This window comes from Littorina saxatilis, linkage group LG12, assembly GCF_037325665.1.
Source record: "Littorina saxatilis isolate snail1 linkage group LG12, US_GU_Lsax_2.0, whole genome shotgun sequence".
NCBI classification, from domain to species: domain Eukaryota; kingdom Metazoa; phylum Mollusca; class Gastropoda; order Littorinimorpha; family Littorinidae; genus Littorina; species Littorina saxatilis.
Genome location: NC_090256.1, coordinates 30,564,838 through 30,581,188, shown reverse-complemented (window position 1 = coordinate 30,581,188; position 16,351 = coordinate 30,564,838). Strand labels below are relative to the sequence as shown.

The window sequence follows — 16,351 nt, the reverse complement described above, 5'->3', positions numbered from 1 at the left end:
GCCCCCGGACCCCGCTAGTTCGCGCGCCTGCAAAGTAGGCGCGCGCTTGTGGCTTCGCCACTTCGCTAATTTGCCCCCCCCCCCCCCCCAAAAAAAAGGAGGAACCCCCCCCTTACAACTCATTTGGTCCGGCCCTGGACTACCAGATTTACACGAGTTGTATTTTTAAATACTGAAGTGCGAGCGAAAGCGAGCTGTTCACTATTTGAAAAAGCAACGAGTGTAAATCTGGTATGACACAGCAAGCCATGTAGTATTCTGTTTTTATCCTACATACGTGAGAGAGACACTCGTGAGATAATAATCGTTCAAACCACGCGTGTGTATATCATGTAAATGAGGTCATGTCAAGCAAGTCTGGCAGGGACATGTTTTTCCACTGCTTATGATGCCAAAGTCACCGAGACAAACGTCATTATAGAAGAAAAAAATTGCGCTAGCTAATTACCCTCGATGACTTTTTAGAACTAACACGTCACGCCACACTTTCAGAGTGACGTTTCTTTACTTTGACGTAATAGATTGCACGAGGCTTTAGAAGAGATCGAGGTTTCTAATAATGACAGTCTCTTCTGTCATATAAAGCAACTTTTGTGAGTTAACAGCTGTGTCTGTGGACAAAAACTAGGATTTTTACACGTTGCTTTTTTAAATTTTGAAAAACTCACTTTCGCTCGTATCTTAATATTTAAAAAAAATCAACTCGTGTAAACCGTTACCTAGTATGACACAGCAAGCCATGTAGCATTCTCCATGGACACGATGGTTTCCACTAGAAGGCGGGTATCTTTAACCAACAATCGGGGGCTACGATTGATCCCGAAATCGCGCGTGCCACGCGACCAAAGATGCTATCAGAGTCACGAACTAGCCGCAAGCTAGGTACGGCTCAGGCTTCTGTCGCAGGTTAAGAAAATTGCTGCTGGGGAGAAATTATTTGGAAGCAAACAACACCCTTTCGCTATCTTCTCTGGAATCGTGATGTTATTTTGTCCTGTATATTATTTGGCGTGGCTGGATGCGGAAGTAAACGTTCGTTATATTGGTGGCAGTCCCAGTTTGTTATGGATGTCGTGCACATGTCGACGCAGTTAAGATAAGTGATACATTCAACAGAAAAGCATAGTGTTCATACTGTTCAGTAGATGTTTTACCAGAAGGTGAAATCCTGATATCGTGAACGACTACCTTGATTTTCTCTCCGTTGTCTGTCAATGTTTCTGACGCTTCAGTATTTTTGAACTCTATGTGTATTTTTGCTGAGTGTTGGTCAGTAAGAGCTGGTGTTCTGTCGTTCGTACCAACCAACACAACTGACCAGGTTGGGTCTCGGTTTGGAAATAAAACATAGGTTTTTAAAAGTAGTTCTAAAACCTTATGGACAACAGGAGGGAAAAGTTGTCAGACAGAACGAAAATAAAAGAATGACGCTGAAGCTGTGAAATTTGATTTACGAACGTTGACCAAATAAAAAGAGAAAAAGGAAAACAATTTTTTTTAAAGTTAAGCGGTTCGCATAAACGTACACAAGTATCGAGTAAAGAATCCAATAGTACTCAAGTACAAATTGCACAGAAACTTAAAAGAACAATCGAGTCTTTGACCTAACACAGGATGCAATTAGACGCACCTTCCTTGTTGAGGACCTTAATCTTGATGGTGACTCTGTTGGCGACCTCCGCAACGCCTGGTGCCAGCTCAGCCAGGTTCTACCGCCTGTCCTTCATGGACGACCACATCATCTTCACCCCTGGGGGAAACCTGGAGGACACCACAGTGGCCCAGCGGTTCAACGTCACGTCCTCATCCCAGTGTGCTGCAGAGTGTTTGACCATGGAGAGTTGCAGCTCGTTCTTCTACCACAGAGGGGACGGGCTGTGCTTGATGCATTCCGTTCTCTTCCTCGGAAAGGACGAGGCTTCGCTCAAGAATGGGACGACGTACTGGCAGCTCACTCAAGGTGAAAGCTTTACTATTTTTGAAAGCATCTTCCTCTGTAAACCATCATGTAAGCCACCACACGCTTTTACCTGGAGTGAGAGCATTCCTTCACTTAGACACCCACCAACAAAATTAAGCTGAGATGCTTCGTGTGCAGAGTGGGATTTTATTTCAGGAGGTGGCACTGTGGCGACCTTACTTTTCAAAGAACTTGATAAAAGTTTTGGGGGACCTTATTTGCATTTATTTTATTTTTTTTAATATTTTTATTTTAGCAAACTAGCAGGTATATTGTAGAATCTCCCACTGTCAAAAAACATGATTATTTGTACGAGGATTGGGGGATAGGGGGTTCAGGGGGATAGCTAAGCTCCCCAAGGTAAAGCAGTAGTCACCGACATTTTCTGTGTGTCCCTTCTCTGTTCGCCAGACGACTGTCCGAGCGGCGAGGGCTTCGTGCTGTACCGGGAGCTGGGGCTGTGCTACAAGTACCACGACCAGCTCGTGTACTGGGACACGGCGGAAACCACGTGCAATGCCACAGGAACCTCGCTCCTCAAGGTCGACACTCCGGACAAGTTTCGACACATGTACCTCTTCCTGAGGGGATCCACTGGTATGTGCACCGTTATGCAGACCTGTGTGTGTGTGTGTGTGTGTGTGTTTGTGTGTGTGTGTTTTGTGTTTGTGGGTGTGTGTTTTGTGTGTGTGTGTGTGTGTGTGTGTGTGATTGTGTGTGTGTGATTGTGTGTGTGTGTGTGTTTCAGAGCCGACTATTTTTACCATTTAATGTTAGTTCGGGGACACAGAAGCGTGCCAGTTCAGTCTGCTGCGCTGGACTGGGTTTTGATGTTGAAAGACCTGTTTTTCGTAATTGTTGTTTCGCGTTCACATTTCCATACCACCCAAGCGCGTTGTTGCTTTTGTACCAAAATTGATCCGTAATTGTAATATGCATTTGTGTTGAAGTGTGCAAAATGCTGAATTTTTGCAACTATACTAACAAGAGTTATTACAGTTTAATCAAACTTTTCTGAAAAGTTCCAGTTCGTCCAAAACACTCATCAAAACGCCATAATATTTTACACACACTTTTGCAATTGTATAAACAATATTCATGTCAAATTTAAAACAATACAACTAGCCATTACCAAACTACGGGTTTTTTACCCACATAGCCCACACAAAATGACGCGAAAACAAGCCTTTTACGGCTTCTGACGAGGCTGACAAAAGTCTTCTTCACAATGGCAAAACAACACTGCTTGGCACAACAGCTGAACCAAATCAATTTGTGTGAGTTGTTCTTCAATTTGAGATCAAAAACAGAGTCACTCTTGCTTATTTTGATTTTTTTGTGTATTTTAGTGTGTGCAAATTTGCTTTTGCGAATTTGATTTTGGGGGGTATCCTGGGGGCGGTACACTGCATAAGCACTAATTGATGAAAAATGAAAATCTTTGTTTCAAACGGTAGGGGAATAACTTACCTTTCTGGCAATATACTTGGTTTTACTATAACTGGCCGCATCACAAAGTTCTACAGCGAAATGTATGTGTTTAGTTTTTTTTATGACGATTAGTGTAGAATTCTTGAACATTGAAATTCTCTGACGGGTGTATTCAACATGTTTGGTGTACTTGAACATTTTAACCACTCATTTCATACAATCGAGAAAACACACTATTAGAAAAGTCGGCAAAGTCACGTTCTCATTTTTCCCCATTGGTGTTTGTAACGCCGAGTCTGAAAGTGTGCTGCTTTGCGTATCACCTCGAATAAACTGCACCGTCGATTTTTATAATCAATCGCCTCAGTGACTTATTTAGTTCCGAGCCTTGTCTAATCTCTGCTAAGGTTTATAAACTAAGACAACCCCGCTAACATTCAAGTTTAAAGCCTTAATTAACATTTTGTCAACAATACGCCATACAGGTGCGTTACTTGCACATGCAATAATGTTTACGGAATGTTTACGAAATTAGACGAAATTCTAAGCCAAATCAATAGCTTCAGTGGCATGGTTTCCTTGGGATACTAAACCTAAATCGGAAAGTTTTAAGAGAAGTGGTCCAAATTCAAAGATGTTGTGAGGTACCAAACTTTGCAGACGAGAGAAACGTGTGTTGAAACTGAAATGAAATTGTGATGAAAAGCGATAATTTCTGCTATAATTCCGTAAACCTTATTTTTATGTTCAAGATACGTACAGATCTACATGGCGGATAGGTGACTAAGATACTCAATTTGGGCCACTTAATTGTTCTTGAAATTTACCCCTGAATACACCGGTACTCTACACATAATGTACTCTGTCTTTGTGTGTGTGTACGTGTGTGTGTGTGTGTGTGTGTGTGTGTGTGTGTGTGTGTACGTGTGTGTGTGTGCAGCAACGAGGGCCAAACACGTATCCATCGGCGCATCGGAAAAGACGGGAAGCGCTCTTTGGCGGGACGGGAGTGATGTGACGTGGTTCAACTGGGCGGACAACGAGCCAAGCAGCCCCACGGAGCAGTGCGTCAACATGGGCTGGTTCTTCAGCTTCAAGTGGAACGACGTGCCTTGCTCGAGCGGTGGAACAATTGCACAGTACAACTTCATTTGTCAGAAAGATATATAGGTAGATGCTTGTCTACAGGTGGCCATTTCTGCAAAAAGGGACACTTTGAACAAAATTATCGATTTTGAAGTTTTTGATATTATTTGACAGATTGCTATATTTAGAACGTGATCTGAGAATTTCAGACTTTGAAATTTGATTTGTACGGAGTTATGGCCCTTTTTCGGAGATACCCCCAAAATGATTAAAAATGGTCAAAATCTTGAAAACAAACTTCTGTCGGGAATTAGCAAGTTCAATCATCAGGTCGACTGCTGGTGGGATAAAAACTACAGAGATATTCACTCACCTTGACAAAGATCTGCACAGATGTCAAATGTTCGCATTTGAAGGCTTTTGCAGGACGTACAAATATATATATAAAACTAGATGAATACCCGCTTCGCCGGGTACGGCTTCGCCGGGAAGAAGTCGAGCCGAATACCCGGCTGCGCCGGGAAGAAGTCGAGCCGAAGCCGGCGCACCGCACAAAGGAAGGGAGATAAACGTGCAAAACACTGGAGAAGATAAGGAAGAGTAATACCCGGCTTCGCCGGGACAGTGACCTTCTAAAAATAGTATAACGGGAATATGGATTGAGCGTTGTCGACAGTGACCTTCTAAAAATAGAAACGGGAATATGGATTCACGCCACACGAAGGAAGGGAGATAAACGCAAAACACTGGAGAAGATAAGGAAGAGTTACTGGGAATGGATCTGGGAAGATGAACAGAAAAACCAAAAGCGGTTCAGCGCTGCGCGCTGAGAGCACGTGTTGACCAGGTTGTGTCCGGGGTGTACCTGAAGATGCCCACCAAATTTGAAGCAGATCCATCGAGAACTTTGGCCGCGCATCGCGAACACACACACACACACACACACACACACACACACACACACACACACACACACACACACACAAGTCGTATATATATATAGAAACAAGTCCCGTAAGGCGAAATTACTACATTTAGTCATAGACCAAATAGCCTGGACCGCCAACTAGCTCTCTCTCCGCTCTTTCTCTCTATTACGAGGTAGCGGCCACCCCCATTTAGGAACGAAGAGAGGTACAGAAAAGCGTGCTATCTTTCTCAGCGCAACTACTACCCCGCTCTTCTTGGCCTTTCAGAAATCAGGGGGATGTCATATCCGGTGTCGATTGTAAACATGGACGAAGTTGCCGAGGTAAGTTCTGAAAATGCTAAAATAAACTCAGCTAAAGTGCATATGGAACATGTTTTTCGATGAGTTTTGTTAAGTTTGTGCTTTCTTTTCACTGTCTTTCAAACCGGACGCTAAGCACCCCTGAAAGTCGAGCGTCGTAACCTCGAAGGGTCACGTGACGAGTTGGCGGTCCAGGCTATTTGGTCTATGATTTAATCAAGCTGTGGAACTCACAGAATGAAACTGAAAGCACTGCATTTTTTCACAAAGACCGTAGTCCGCCGCTTGTGCAAAACGGAGTCTTCTTCTTCTTGTCGTTCGCTGTTAGATCGTCAGTCCGGACTGCAGGGCGAAACGGGCTGTCCTCGCCAAGTCCTCTTTGGGGCCGTATAGCTTCTTTTGTAGCGCTGTCTCCTCTGGCCAGGTGGTGTCCCTCAGAGCACTGTGGTATGAACAAGCCTGCAGGATGTGCTCTGCTGTCTGATTCTTGCCACACGGACATAGGGGGGAGGGAACTAGCTTCAGCTTTGTGGCCATATGATGGTTTAGTCTGTTATGTCCTGTGCGGAGTCTGAGTAGGGCGACTTGTTCTTCACGTTGGAGCAGGTGGTAGTCATCTTTCTCCGCTCTGGTTTTCCTCTTGTTTTTGATGATTGTCTTTTTTCCCTTGTACTGCAGCTGGGACGTGAACTGTTCTTTTGAGGCACCTTCCTTGGCAAGTTTGTCTGCAGCCTCGCTTCCTGCTATGTCACAATGAGCTGGCACCCACTGAAGCACGACCCTTCGGTTCTGAGCAACCTGTTGGAGGGCGTTGTTGAGCTCAGTTTCTTTGTTGACAGACAGAGCTTGGAGTGCTGACATTGCGTCTGTCAGAGAGACGACCTGAGGACATTCATGGTCTGATCCGTCAACTATTGTGGCTGCTGTTTTCAAGGCCTGTACTTCTGCACTATAGTTGGTGCAGTGCAAACCTGTGGGAATGCTCGCTGTTTGTGCCTCTCCCTCTGGGTACCGAACTAGAACGCCGGCTCCTTCATCTCTCAAGGCATCAGTGGCTGACCCATCAGTGTAGGCGTGGATCCACGCTTCTTCAGGGTAGTGGTCTGCAAACATGGCCAGGGGTAAGCGCCTTCTTACTGGTGTCACTCATGTCCCGTGATGTCACGCCTTTCACAGTTGTGTTGATCTCGAGGACCCTCTGGTTGGATTCCCAAGGTGTTGGGCATGTTCCTGTGGCATCGAGCGGCAGAGTGCTTTCCGACAGGTGGGGTAGGTACTGTCGCTTGAGGCTTCTGCTTTGGTGCACAAAGCTTGAGCGTTTCAGCCTGTTCCTGATAGGTTTTTCCATTCTGCTGTTCATTGGGTGCTTTGGTAGGCTTTTGTATTTCTCTGCTTGGATGAGTGTCTTTGTGTCTCTTCGAGTGATCAACGGTTGGACTCCTGTCAGGGACTCAATGGTCTTGATTGGAGTTGACCTCATGTGCAAAACGGAGTGAAACTGACGAGCCTGTTCAGCGCGGTAGTGGTTTCGCTGTGCTGCATAGCACGCTTTTCTGTACCTCTCTTCGTTTGAACTTTCTGAGCGTGTTTTTAATCCAAACATATCATATCTATATGTTTTTGGAATCAGGAACCGACAAGGAATAAGATGAAATTGTTTTTAAATCGATTTCGGAAATTTAATTTTGATCATAATTTTTATATTTTTTAATTTTCAGACCTTGTTTTTAATCCGAATATAACATATTTATATGTTTTTGGAATCAGAAAATGATGAAGAATAAGATGAACGTAAATTTGGATCGTTTTATATAAAAAAAATGTATTACAATTTTCAGATTTTTAATGACCAAAGTCATTAATTAATTTTTAAGCCACCAAGCTGAAATGCAATACCGAAGTCTGGCCTTCGTCGAAGATTGCTTGGCCAAAATTTCAATCAATTTGATTGAAAAATGAGGGTGTGACAGTGCCGCCTCAACTTTTACAAAAAGCCGGATATGACGTCATCTATCGCAAAAAAGAATATAGGATATGACGCATTTATCGAAAAAAAGAAAAAAACGTCCGGGGATATCATTCCCAGGAATTCTCATGTCAAATTTCATAAAGAACGGTCCAGTAGTTTGGTCTGAATCGTTCTACACACACACACAGACACACACACATACACCACGACCCTCGTCTCGATTCCCCCTCTATGTTAAAACATTTAGTCAAAACTTGACTAAATGTAAAAAGGAAGAAAGAAAGAAAGAACAAGAAAATAAACAAGTCGCGTAAGGCGAAATTACTACATTTAGTCAAGCTGTGGAACTCACAGAATGAAACTGAACGCACTGCATTTTTTCTCAATGACCGTAGTCCGCCGCTTGTGCATAACGGAGTGAAACTGACGAGCCAGTTCAGCGCGGTAGCGGTTGCGCTGTGCTGCATAGCACGCTTTTCGGTACCTCTCTTCGCTTTAACTTTCTGAGCGTGTTTTTAATCCAAAAATATCATATAATTATATATGTTTTTGGAATCACGAACCGACCAGGAATAAAATGAAATTGTTTTTAAATCGATTTCGGAAATTCAATTTTTATCATAATTTTTATATTTTTAATTTTCAGAGCTTGTTTTTAATCCGAATATAACATATTTATATGTTTTTGGAATCAGAAAACGATGAAGAATACGATAAACGTAAGTTTGGATCGTTTTATATATAAAAAAGAATGTAATTACAATTTTCAGATGTTTAATGACCAAAGTCATTAATTAATGTTTAAGCCTCCAAGCTGAAATGCAATACCAAAGTCCGGCCTTTGTCGAAGATTGATTGGCCAAAATTTCAATCAATTTGATTGAAAAATGAGGGTGTGACAGTGTCGCCTCAACTTTTACAAAATGCCGGATATGACGTCATCAAAGACATTTATCAAAAAAATGAAAGTCTGGGGATATCATACCCAGGAACTCTCATGAAAACTTTCATTACTCTGAATCGCTCTACACACACACACACACACACACACACACACACACACACACACCATGACCCTCGTCTTGATTCCCCCCTCTATGTTAAAACATTTAGTCAAAACTTGACTAAATGTAAAAAAGAAGCCAGGATGTTCCCGTTCGGTGCGCGTTCAAATGGAAGTATGTTTGTACTGTATGTAGAGGCTCGGGGAGCTCAGTGATCAGAAACTGATGATTTACGGGAGGCAATATTTCAAATCAAATCAACTTAATTATCTCAAGCATGAGACATTACTGTGGTGTTGCATAAAACAGACGAGACGCTACAACATTATGAACATTTAAATATATGTACTAGCTAATCAAATTGTAAGTTACTGAACACCTCGCTGCATACAAACACTATCACTATTAAGATGTCAGAGTGGTTTGATTTCTTTCACGTGTATTCTTCAGTAACTAGCTATACAGATGTTTTAAAGTGATGCATTAAAGATCCTTCCTGCGTATACCATCTTGTAAAAGTGAAGATTCTTTTTAAAAATTTACATTTGTCGGAAGTTCAAAGAGTTATAAGGCTAAAACGACGACAAGGGCTTAACGTGCTTATTTCTGATAGAACGGCTGAAACATAATTATGGGGTATCAAACTTGTCAAAATGTAATCATTTCTTCCAGCGTTTTTATGAACGAGTTACTGAGTTTGTGAGTGTGACATGAAACACATTAATTTCAAAGACAACGCCGCGGATTGGCTTTTTTATTTATTTTTTAATTTTTTTTACTGAGATTGTGTTGGATAAATTTATACGCACCGATGACAAGCATCACCATGGTTCGTACTGTGGGGCAAGCACACATCTTCAATCTTTTTCTAATTTTCATACTGCACCAGCGCTGATCGCATTGTATACAAAATTGTGTGATATTTTCAATGAAGTGTGCGGTGTTAATTTGATTTGTATTGTGCCGGCTTGGGCAGTAAAAATACATAAGTAAATGTGGGAATAATCCAGATATTCGCTTTAATTTTACGGTTTAAGTTATGAGCGTGACTGGTGAAACTGTTGCATGACACTTTTCATTTTGTGTTTTCTCTTATCATGTGGGTCTATAAAACACACACACACACACACACACACACACACACACACACACACACACACACACACACACACACACACACACACACTCGAGCGCAAAGATACGCACAAATGGAAAGAAAAAGATGACGGTTCTTCGTTTTCATACATTGAATAATGATTATTCATGAATAAGAATTTTAATAAGGTTAATTAGAAATAGTAAACAACCGACAATAGTGAACAAATGTTTTGAAACAACCGAACTCAAGAGGAGACAAATGTTACAAAAACGTGCTTTTTTTTTTAATCATATATCATTCTTTTTTTTATTTGTTACTTAGAAGTTATCATTCTCAGGGTTGAGACGAACGTGATCATTCTTTGGTGAGTATCACTTAGAGAATGTTTCCTTAAGCCCTGTCCAGACTTGGCCGCCGTTTTACGCTCTATGCGCCGCAGGCCGTTTTGTGCGTCGCGCGGGATTTGCCGAGTGGCCACACATCGACGATTCTTTTCACAACGCGGTATCAGTCAAGCGGGTCACCTGACAAGAAGGTTCAGTTGCATTCGACAGCCGCGCCGCGAGCGGCTGACGTCATCGCTCTGGTTTGCTCTGATTGGTCAAATTTCCGTCGTTCTATGTCTGTGTCATAGAAATTAGAACACGCGCTATTCTTCTGCAAATAACGCTTCGCGATCATAGCACGCTGCGGCGCGCCGTTTTGAGCATAAGTCAAATGTGGACAGGGTCTGCCGGGAGTGTCTGGACAGGCCATTAGAGTTTAAGATTGTTCCCACTCTTTAGTGAGTGTTACTTGCAAGTCATCATTCTTGTGCTTCTTAATGGAGAAGTCTAGAAAAGGCTTTTCAGTTTCAGAACGTGCACGGCAACCTGTACGTCTACCGTCATCGACTCTAGATTTTACTTAGACGTTAAAATAATTCTTTTCCTACTCGTTATTTTTCTCTCGTTCTTGAGTGCTGACATTGGAATTTTAAGATTTGTTCCCCCAATTATTTCTTCGTTTCGTTATTGATCGAGTGTCGACGTTTAAGGAACTCGTCTTACAAGTGAGATCATTCTGTTGCTACTCAATCTCTTCCCATCGTTGATGAGTGTTGACATTTGTCTAAATGATTGCGGAATGACATCAAAGATAAGAGGTGCCTGGGCTTTCACATACGATAATATAATTATGTGGACAACATGCCTTCAATTGAACGCATACCCAAAATGCTCAGTCTGTGCAAAGTGACGTTTTTTTTCTTCCTTAAAACAAATTATTATCTTCCTAGTATCGAGTATCATCGACATCACTCCCATCAGAGGATTTATGGCCTTCGAGTGCTTTCTGCCTGCGCGAGACAGTACTGATCCTTGTGGAAGCCGCGGTATGATCCGCCCTTTCGGAAGGGCGGCGTAATCTGCCTGGGTCTTTCAAAGCGTCCAGGATCGTCATGGAGCCTTCCACTTCAGTCCCTCCTTTTCCTGTCACAGAAAGGACAGGATTAGAACAGAAGGAAGGAAGGACGGAAGCCAGGATGGAAAGAAAAGAAAACAAGTCGCGTAAGGCGAAATTACTACATTTAGTCAAGCTGTGGAACTCACAGAATGAAACTGAACGCACTGCATTTTTTCACAATGACCCTAGTCCGCCGCTTGTGCATAACGGAGTGAAACTGACGAGCCTGTTCAGCGCGGTAGTGGTTTCGCTGTGCTGCATAGCACGCTTTTCTGTACCTCTCTTCGTTTTAACTTTCTGAGCGTGTTTTTAATCCAAACATATCATATCTATATGTTTTTGGAATCAAGAACCGACAAGGAATAAGATGAAATTGTTTTTAAATCGATTTCGGAAATTTGATTTTGATAATAATTTTTATATTTTTTAATTTTCAGACCTTGTTTTTAATCCGAATATAACATATTTATATGTTTTGGGAATCAGAAAATGATGAAGAATAAGATGAACGTAAATTTGGATCGTTTTATAAAAATATAATTTTAATTACAATTTTCAGATTTTTAATGACCAAAGTCATTAATTAATTTTTAAGCCACCAAGCTGAAATGCAATACCAAAGTCTGGCCTTCGTCGAAGATTGCTTGGCCAAAATTTCAATCAATTTGATTGAAAAATGAGGGTGTGACAGTGCCGCCTCAACTTTTACAAAAAGCCGGATATGACGTCATCAAAGACATTTATCGAAAATATGAAAAAAAATATCCGGGGATATCATACCCAGGAACTTTCATGTCAAATTTCATAAAGATCGGTCCAGTAGTTTACTCTGAATCGCTCTACACACACACACGCACACACACACACACACACACACACACGCACAGACACACATACACCACGACCCTCGTCTCGATTCCCCCTCTATGTCAAAACTTGACTAAATGTAACAAGTCGCGTAAGGCGAAAATACAACATTTAGTCAAGTAGCTGTCGAACTCACAGAATGAAACTGAACGCAATGCAACGCAGCAAGACCGTATACTCGTACTCGTAGCATCGTCAGTCCACCGCTCACGGCAAAGGCAGTGAAATTGACAAGAAGAGCGGGGTAGTAGTTGCGCTTAGAAGGATAGCACGCTTTTCTGTACCTCTCTTCGTTTTAACTTTCTGAGCGTGTTTTTAATCCAAACATATCATATCTATATGTTTTTGGAATCAGGAACCGACAAGGAATAAGATGAAAGTGTTTTTAAATTGATTTCGACAATTTAATTTTGATAATAATTTTTATATATTTAATTTTCAGAGCTTGTTTTTAATCCAAATATAACATATTTATATGTTTTTGGAATCAGAAAATGATGGAGAATAAGATGAACGTAAATTTGAATCGTTTTATACATTTTTTGTTTTTTTTACAATTTTCCGATTTTTAATGACCAAAGTCATTAATTAATTTTTAAGCCACCAAGCTGAAATGCAATACCGAAGTCCGGGCTTCGTCGAAGATTACTTGACCAAAATTTCAACCAATTTGGTTGAAAAATGAGAGCGTGACAGTGCCGCCTCAACTTTCACGAAAAGCCGGATATGACGTCATCAAAGACATTTATCAAAAAAATGAAAAAAACGTTCGGGGATATCATATCCAGGAACTCTCATGTCAAATTTCATAAAGATCGGTCCAGTAGTTTGGTCTGAATCGCTCTACACACACACACACACACACGCACAGACACACACACATACACCACACCCTCGTCTCGATTCCCCCCTCTACGTTAAAACATTTAGTCAAAACTTGACTAAATGTAAAAAGAAGGAAATCAGAAGGGAATGATAAAATAAACAAAGAAAGAAGGATATTTGAGAGAGTAAGGTGAAGGGGGGGGGGGGGGGGAGGGGGGGGGGGGGGAGGGAGGGAGGGAGGGAGGGACAGAGGGATTCAGACCGACAGACGGAGATAACAAAATTTATTAAACAGTAAAACAAAATAAGATGCCAATCTCAAGTTTAAAAAGACAATCTAACACATTATTTTGAACGACAACAGACACTTCCATTTCCTTTGCCAGAGAGAGAGAAAGGGGGGGGGGGGGGGTGGATTGTTCAAATCGTTTACTGAAGGCACAATCAAATAAAACGCTGATCCAAACTACAAAGGGTCAGATCAAAATTAAATGTTAAAGAAAATAGCTGTATTTGTGTTCTGGGCAACAAAATGTATTAAAAACCTGTGCCACTATTCAGTAGATATTGTGAAGCTCAGAATTCTGGCATGCCGTTGTTTTGACGTAAATTATTAAACTTCACTTAAGTAGTTCTAACAGGAAAAAAATTGTTGCTGCCCACACTCATTCTTTTAGTTGCACAACCAGTTCTAATGTTCCAAACAAGGTTAAGTTTAACGTTTGTTTGTTTGTTTAACGCCCAGCCGACCACGAAGGGCCATATCAGGGCGGTGCTGCTTTGACATATAACGTGCGCCACACACAAGACAGAAGTCGCAGCACAGGCTTCATGTCTCACCCAGTCACATTATTCTGACACCGGACCAACCAGTCCTAGCACTAACCCCATAATGCCAGACGCCAGGCGGAGCAGCCACTAGATTGCCAATTTTAAAGTCTTAGGTATGACCCGGCCGGGGTTCGAACCCACGACCTCCCGATCACGGGGCGGACGCCTTACCACTTGGCTAACCGTGCCGGTAAGTTTAACGTGGTATTTGTATTGCTGATGTTCAAGATTAAAAATTGCAGAACACACTCACACACACACACACACACACACACACACACACACACACACACACACACACACACACACACACACAGCCTCTCTCTCCCTATACCCATCCGCCTGTCCTTCCCTTTTTTTTCTAAACACGGGGCTCTCAAGGGAACATTGTATGCGACCGATATTTCCGCAAATCTACCATACACCCGAAATGTTCATGTTAGATAAGATACTTCACTTAGAAATCAGTCACACAAAAGACTTTTTGGATGAGTTTCTCATCGTTTTACCTTTTCGGAGCAATTTCAGTAGACTCTTGCTCATGTAGTATGGTTTCTGCACGCTACCATTGTTTCTTTCCAGGTCTTCCACTTGATCAAAGTCAAGACAAAAGGCATGCATACATTAAAATCATCGTGATATTTTCAAAGTGATCCTTAGAAAGGTGTATCTAAAGATCAGTGCATTTTTCTTTCGAGGCTTTTCTACCGCACGCAGTTTTAAGCAAGCTTGCAACACTCAGGCCAATACATAGGCTTAAACAATCATGCATATTTTATACACAAAGAGATATATCTAATGCATTTTATGCTTGAACTTTAAAAGTAAGATAAAATCTTGACAGGACGACCTTGTGTTATTACAGTACACATGTATGACACTCTCATATAGGCAGCCATGCAGTTTCTTCGGGGCATTTTCAGGAGAAGCATCCCGGGTAAGGGATACGGGGCCGTCACGTGAGGAGGTAGCCACGAAAGTACAGGACCACACAGAATCACTGCGGATCATATATGATCGGTTGTCAGCACTCAAGACATAACAACCGCTTACTTTTTCCCAACAGCTTTGTACAAACCAATAACTGGCAAATACGGTGCCACCGGACCCAATAAAGTGTTTACTGAAAGAACATTAGCTTAGGGTCGTACATCTTCATTCTCAAGCAACACATCAGCAAACTCAGTCACTGTGTCAACATTTTTTCTCTCTGGGTTTTGATTTGTAAATAAATTACATTGTACCAAAAGAATGCGGGTAACGTTGAAACACGTTTCTCCATCCCTTAGTCAGTCGTGCAGGCGTGCACATATACATGTATACAAGCAAGCTGACACTTACAGAAGCAGAGGAACAGCGTGTTGACTGCCATGTCGTACACGCTGAAGACGTTGGCGGTCAACAGGATCGTTCCAAACACCATCACCTGCACACCATAGGGGCTTGAAGAGGACAGGTCCATCGTGATGATGATGATGATGATGATGATGATGGTGATGGTGATGGTGATGCTGATGACCGTGGTAATGACAAAGACGATGGTGACGACGATGATGATGACGAGGATGATGATGACCGTGGTGACGATCATGATCACCATGATAATGATGATGATGACCGTGGTGATGACGACGACGATTATGATGATGATGACCATGGTGATGACCGTGGTGACGATCATGATGACCATGGTGATGATAATGATGATGATGACGACGACGATTATGATGATGACCATGGTGACGATGATGATGCCCATGGTGATGACGAAATCTTGTGCTATTGTGTACACACGGAGGGGATAAGGCACTGCCACGTAATTCGACCTGGGAGATCCACCCCTAGTCTTCAAGCGTGAAGACCGACGTCCTTTACACCAGGCTGTTTGGTCAAACACCTTCACTCTACAATGGACAAGGTAGGAAGAGCTTCAAGTGTGAAGACCGACGTCCTTTACACCAGGCTAGTGGGTCAAATACCTTCACTCTACAATGGACAAGATAGCAAGTTTATGGGCAGAAAAGTAAAGGCGACTTACAATGACCGGCACTAGAGCGTGGTCAAAGTCCGGAGAGTCTTCCATCATTTCAAGTTGTAGTCTCTGATGGAACCAAATGTAGGACCCAGTCGCTGCAACAACAAAATGTGTAGTCACGTGACTGACAGGCGCAATTTCAATGGGTAAAACAGTGGACAACCCCACCCCCACTTCCCGATTATTGCGATATCTATCAATTCTATCCTCTAGCTGTCTACGTGTGGTGATACCCAAAGCATTTGAGAATGTTAATGACCTCCGTTTAACACATCTATCGTCGTGAGCAATCTTAGACAACTGTGTAAACTTGTTCCCTCGCAGCTGCAACAATAGCGCCTCAGAGCTTTTTACGGATGGAACGTTTCCCACACCGTGATTCATTAATACAATAGTTTAACCTTTTTGTCGAAAATGAAAATATCACTGGCGTAACATGGAACCCACTAGACCCCCAACTGTGAAGAACAAGCCAGGTGAATGTTGTACTCACCGGCTGCACCAGTCAGAAGGAGTCTACTCAGGATCATTATGAAATCCGATACTTTGTCCACAATCACGGTCCTGCGC

At 42.2% G+C, this 16,351-nt stretch overlaps 3 protein-coding genes across 3 annotated transcripts; 1 reads left to right on the top strand and 2 right to left on the bottom strand.

Moving 5' to 3' along the window:
• Window positions 1-903: 903 nt before the first annotated feature.
• LOC138983299 (uncharacterized) lies at window positions 904-4,924 on the top strand. Its single transcript, XM_070356719.1, has 3 exons — window positions 904-1,960; window positions 2,372-2,557; window positions 4,332-4,924. The coding sequence occupies exons 1-3, from the start codon at window positions 1,615-1,617 to the stop codon at window positions 4,559-4,561; spliced, it is 762 nt and encodes a 253-aa protein (XP_070212820.1). The 5' UTR covers window positions 904-1,614; the 3' UTR covers window positions 4,562-4,924.
• LOC138983061 (uncharacterized) lies at window positions 4,843-7,188 on the bottom strand. Its single transcript, XM_070356465.1, has 3 exons — window positions 6,846-7,188; window positions 6,305-6,811; window positions 4,843-4,862 (listed from the first exon to the last, which is right to left on the bottom strand). Exons 1-3 carry the CDS (start codon window positions 7,186-7,188, stop codon window positions 4,843-4,845), a joined length of 870 nt encoding a protein of 289 aa, XP_070212566.1.
• Window positions 7,189-9,902: 2,714 nt separating this feature from the next.
• Window positions 9,903-16,345, bottom strand: LOC138983298 (choline transporter-like protein 2; the record flags this gene model as incomplete). Its single annotated transcript, XM_070356718.1, is given in 5 exon segments — window positions 9,903-11,249; window positions 14,256-14,336; window positions 15,088-15,172; window positions 15,785-15,876; window positions 16,275-16,345. Coding segments are annotated over 5 exon segments (526 nt in total), but the record flags the coding sequence as incomplete, so codon positions are not given.
• Window positions 16,346-16,351: the final 6 nt, after the last annotated feature.

Excerpts from the sequence above, each read along its gene's own strand:
- LOC138983061 (XM_070356465.1), bottom strand. The coding sequence starts at position 7,188 with ATGAGGTCAACTCCAATCAAGACCATTGAGTCCCTGACAGGAGTCCAA. Across the intron at positions 6,812-6,845 it reads ACGGGACATGAGTGACACCA|ACCACTACCCTGAAGAAGCG; the intron begins GTAAGAAGGCGC and ends CCATGTTTGCAG. Across the intron at positions 4,863-6,304 it reads TGACTACCACCTGCTCCAAC|ATCTTTGTCAAGGTGAGTGA; the intron begins GTGAAGAACAAG and ends ACATCTGTGCAG.
- LOC138983299 (XM_070356719.1), top strand. The coding sequence starts at position 1,615 with ATGCAATTAGACGCACCTTCCTTGTTGAGGACCTTAATCTTGATGGTG. Across the intron at positions 1,961-2,371 it reads GTACTGGCAGCTCACTCAAG|ACGACTGTCCGAGCGGCGAG; the intron begins GTGAAAGCTTTA and ends TCTGTTCGCCAG. Across the intron at positions 2,558-4,331 it reads CTTCCTGAGGGGATCCACTG|CAACGAGGGCCAAACACGTA; the intron begins GTATGTGCACCG and ends GTGTGTGTGCAG.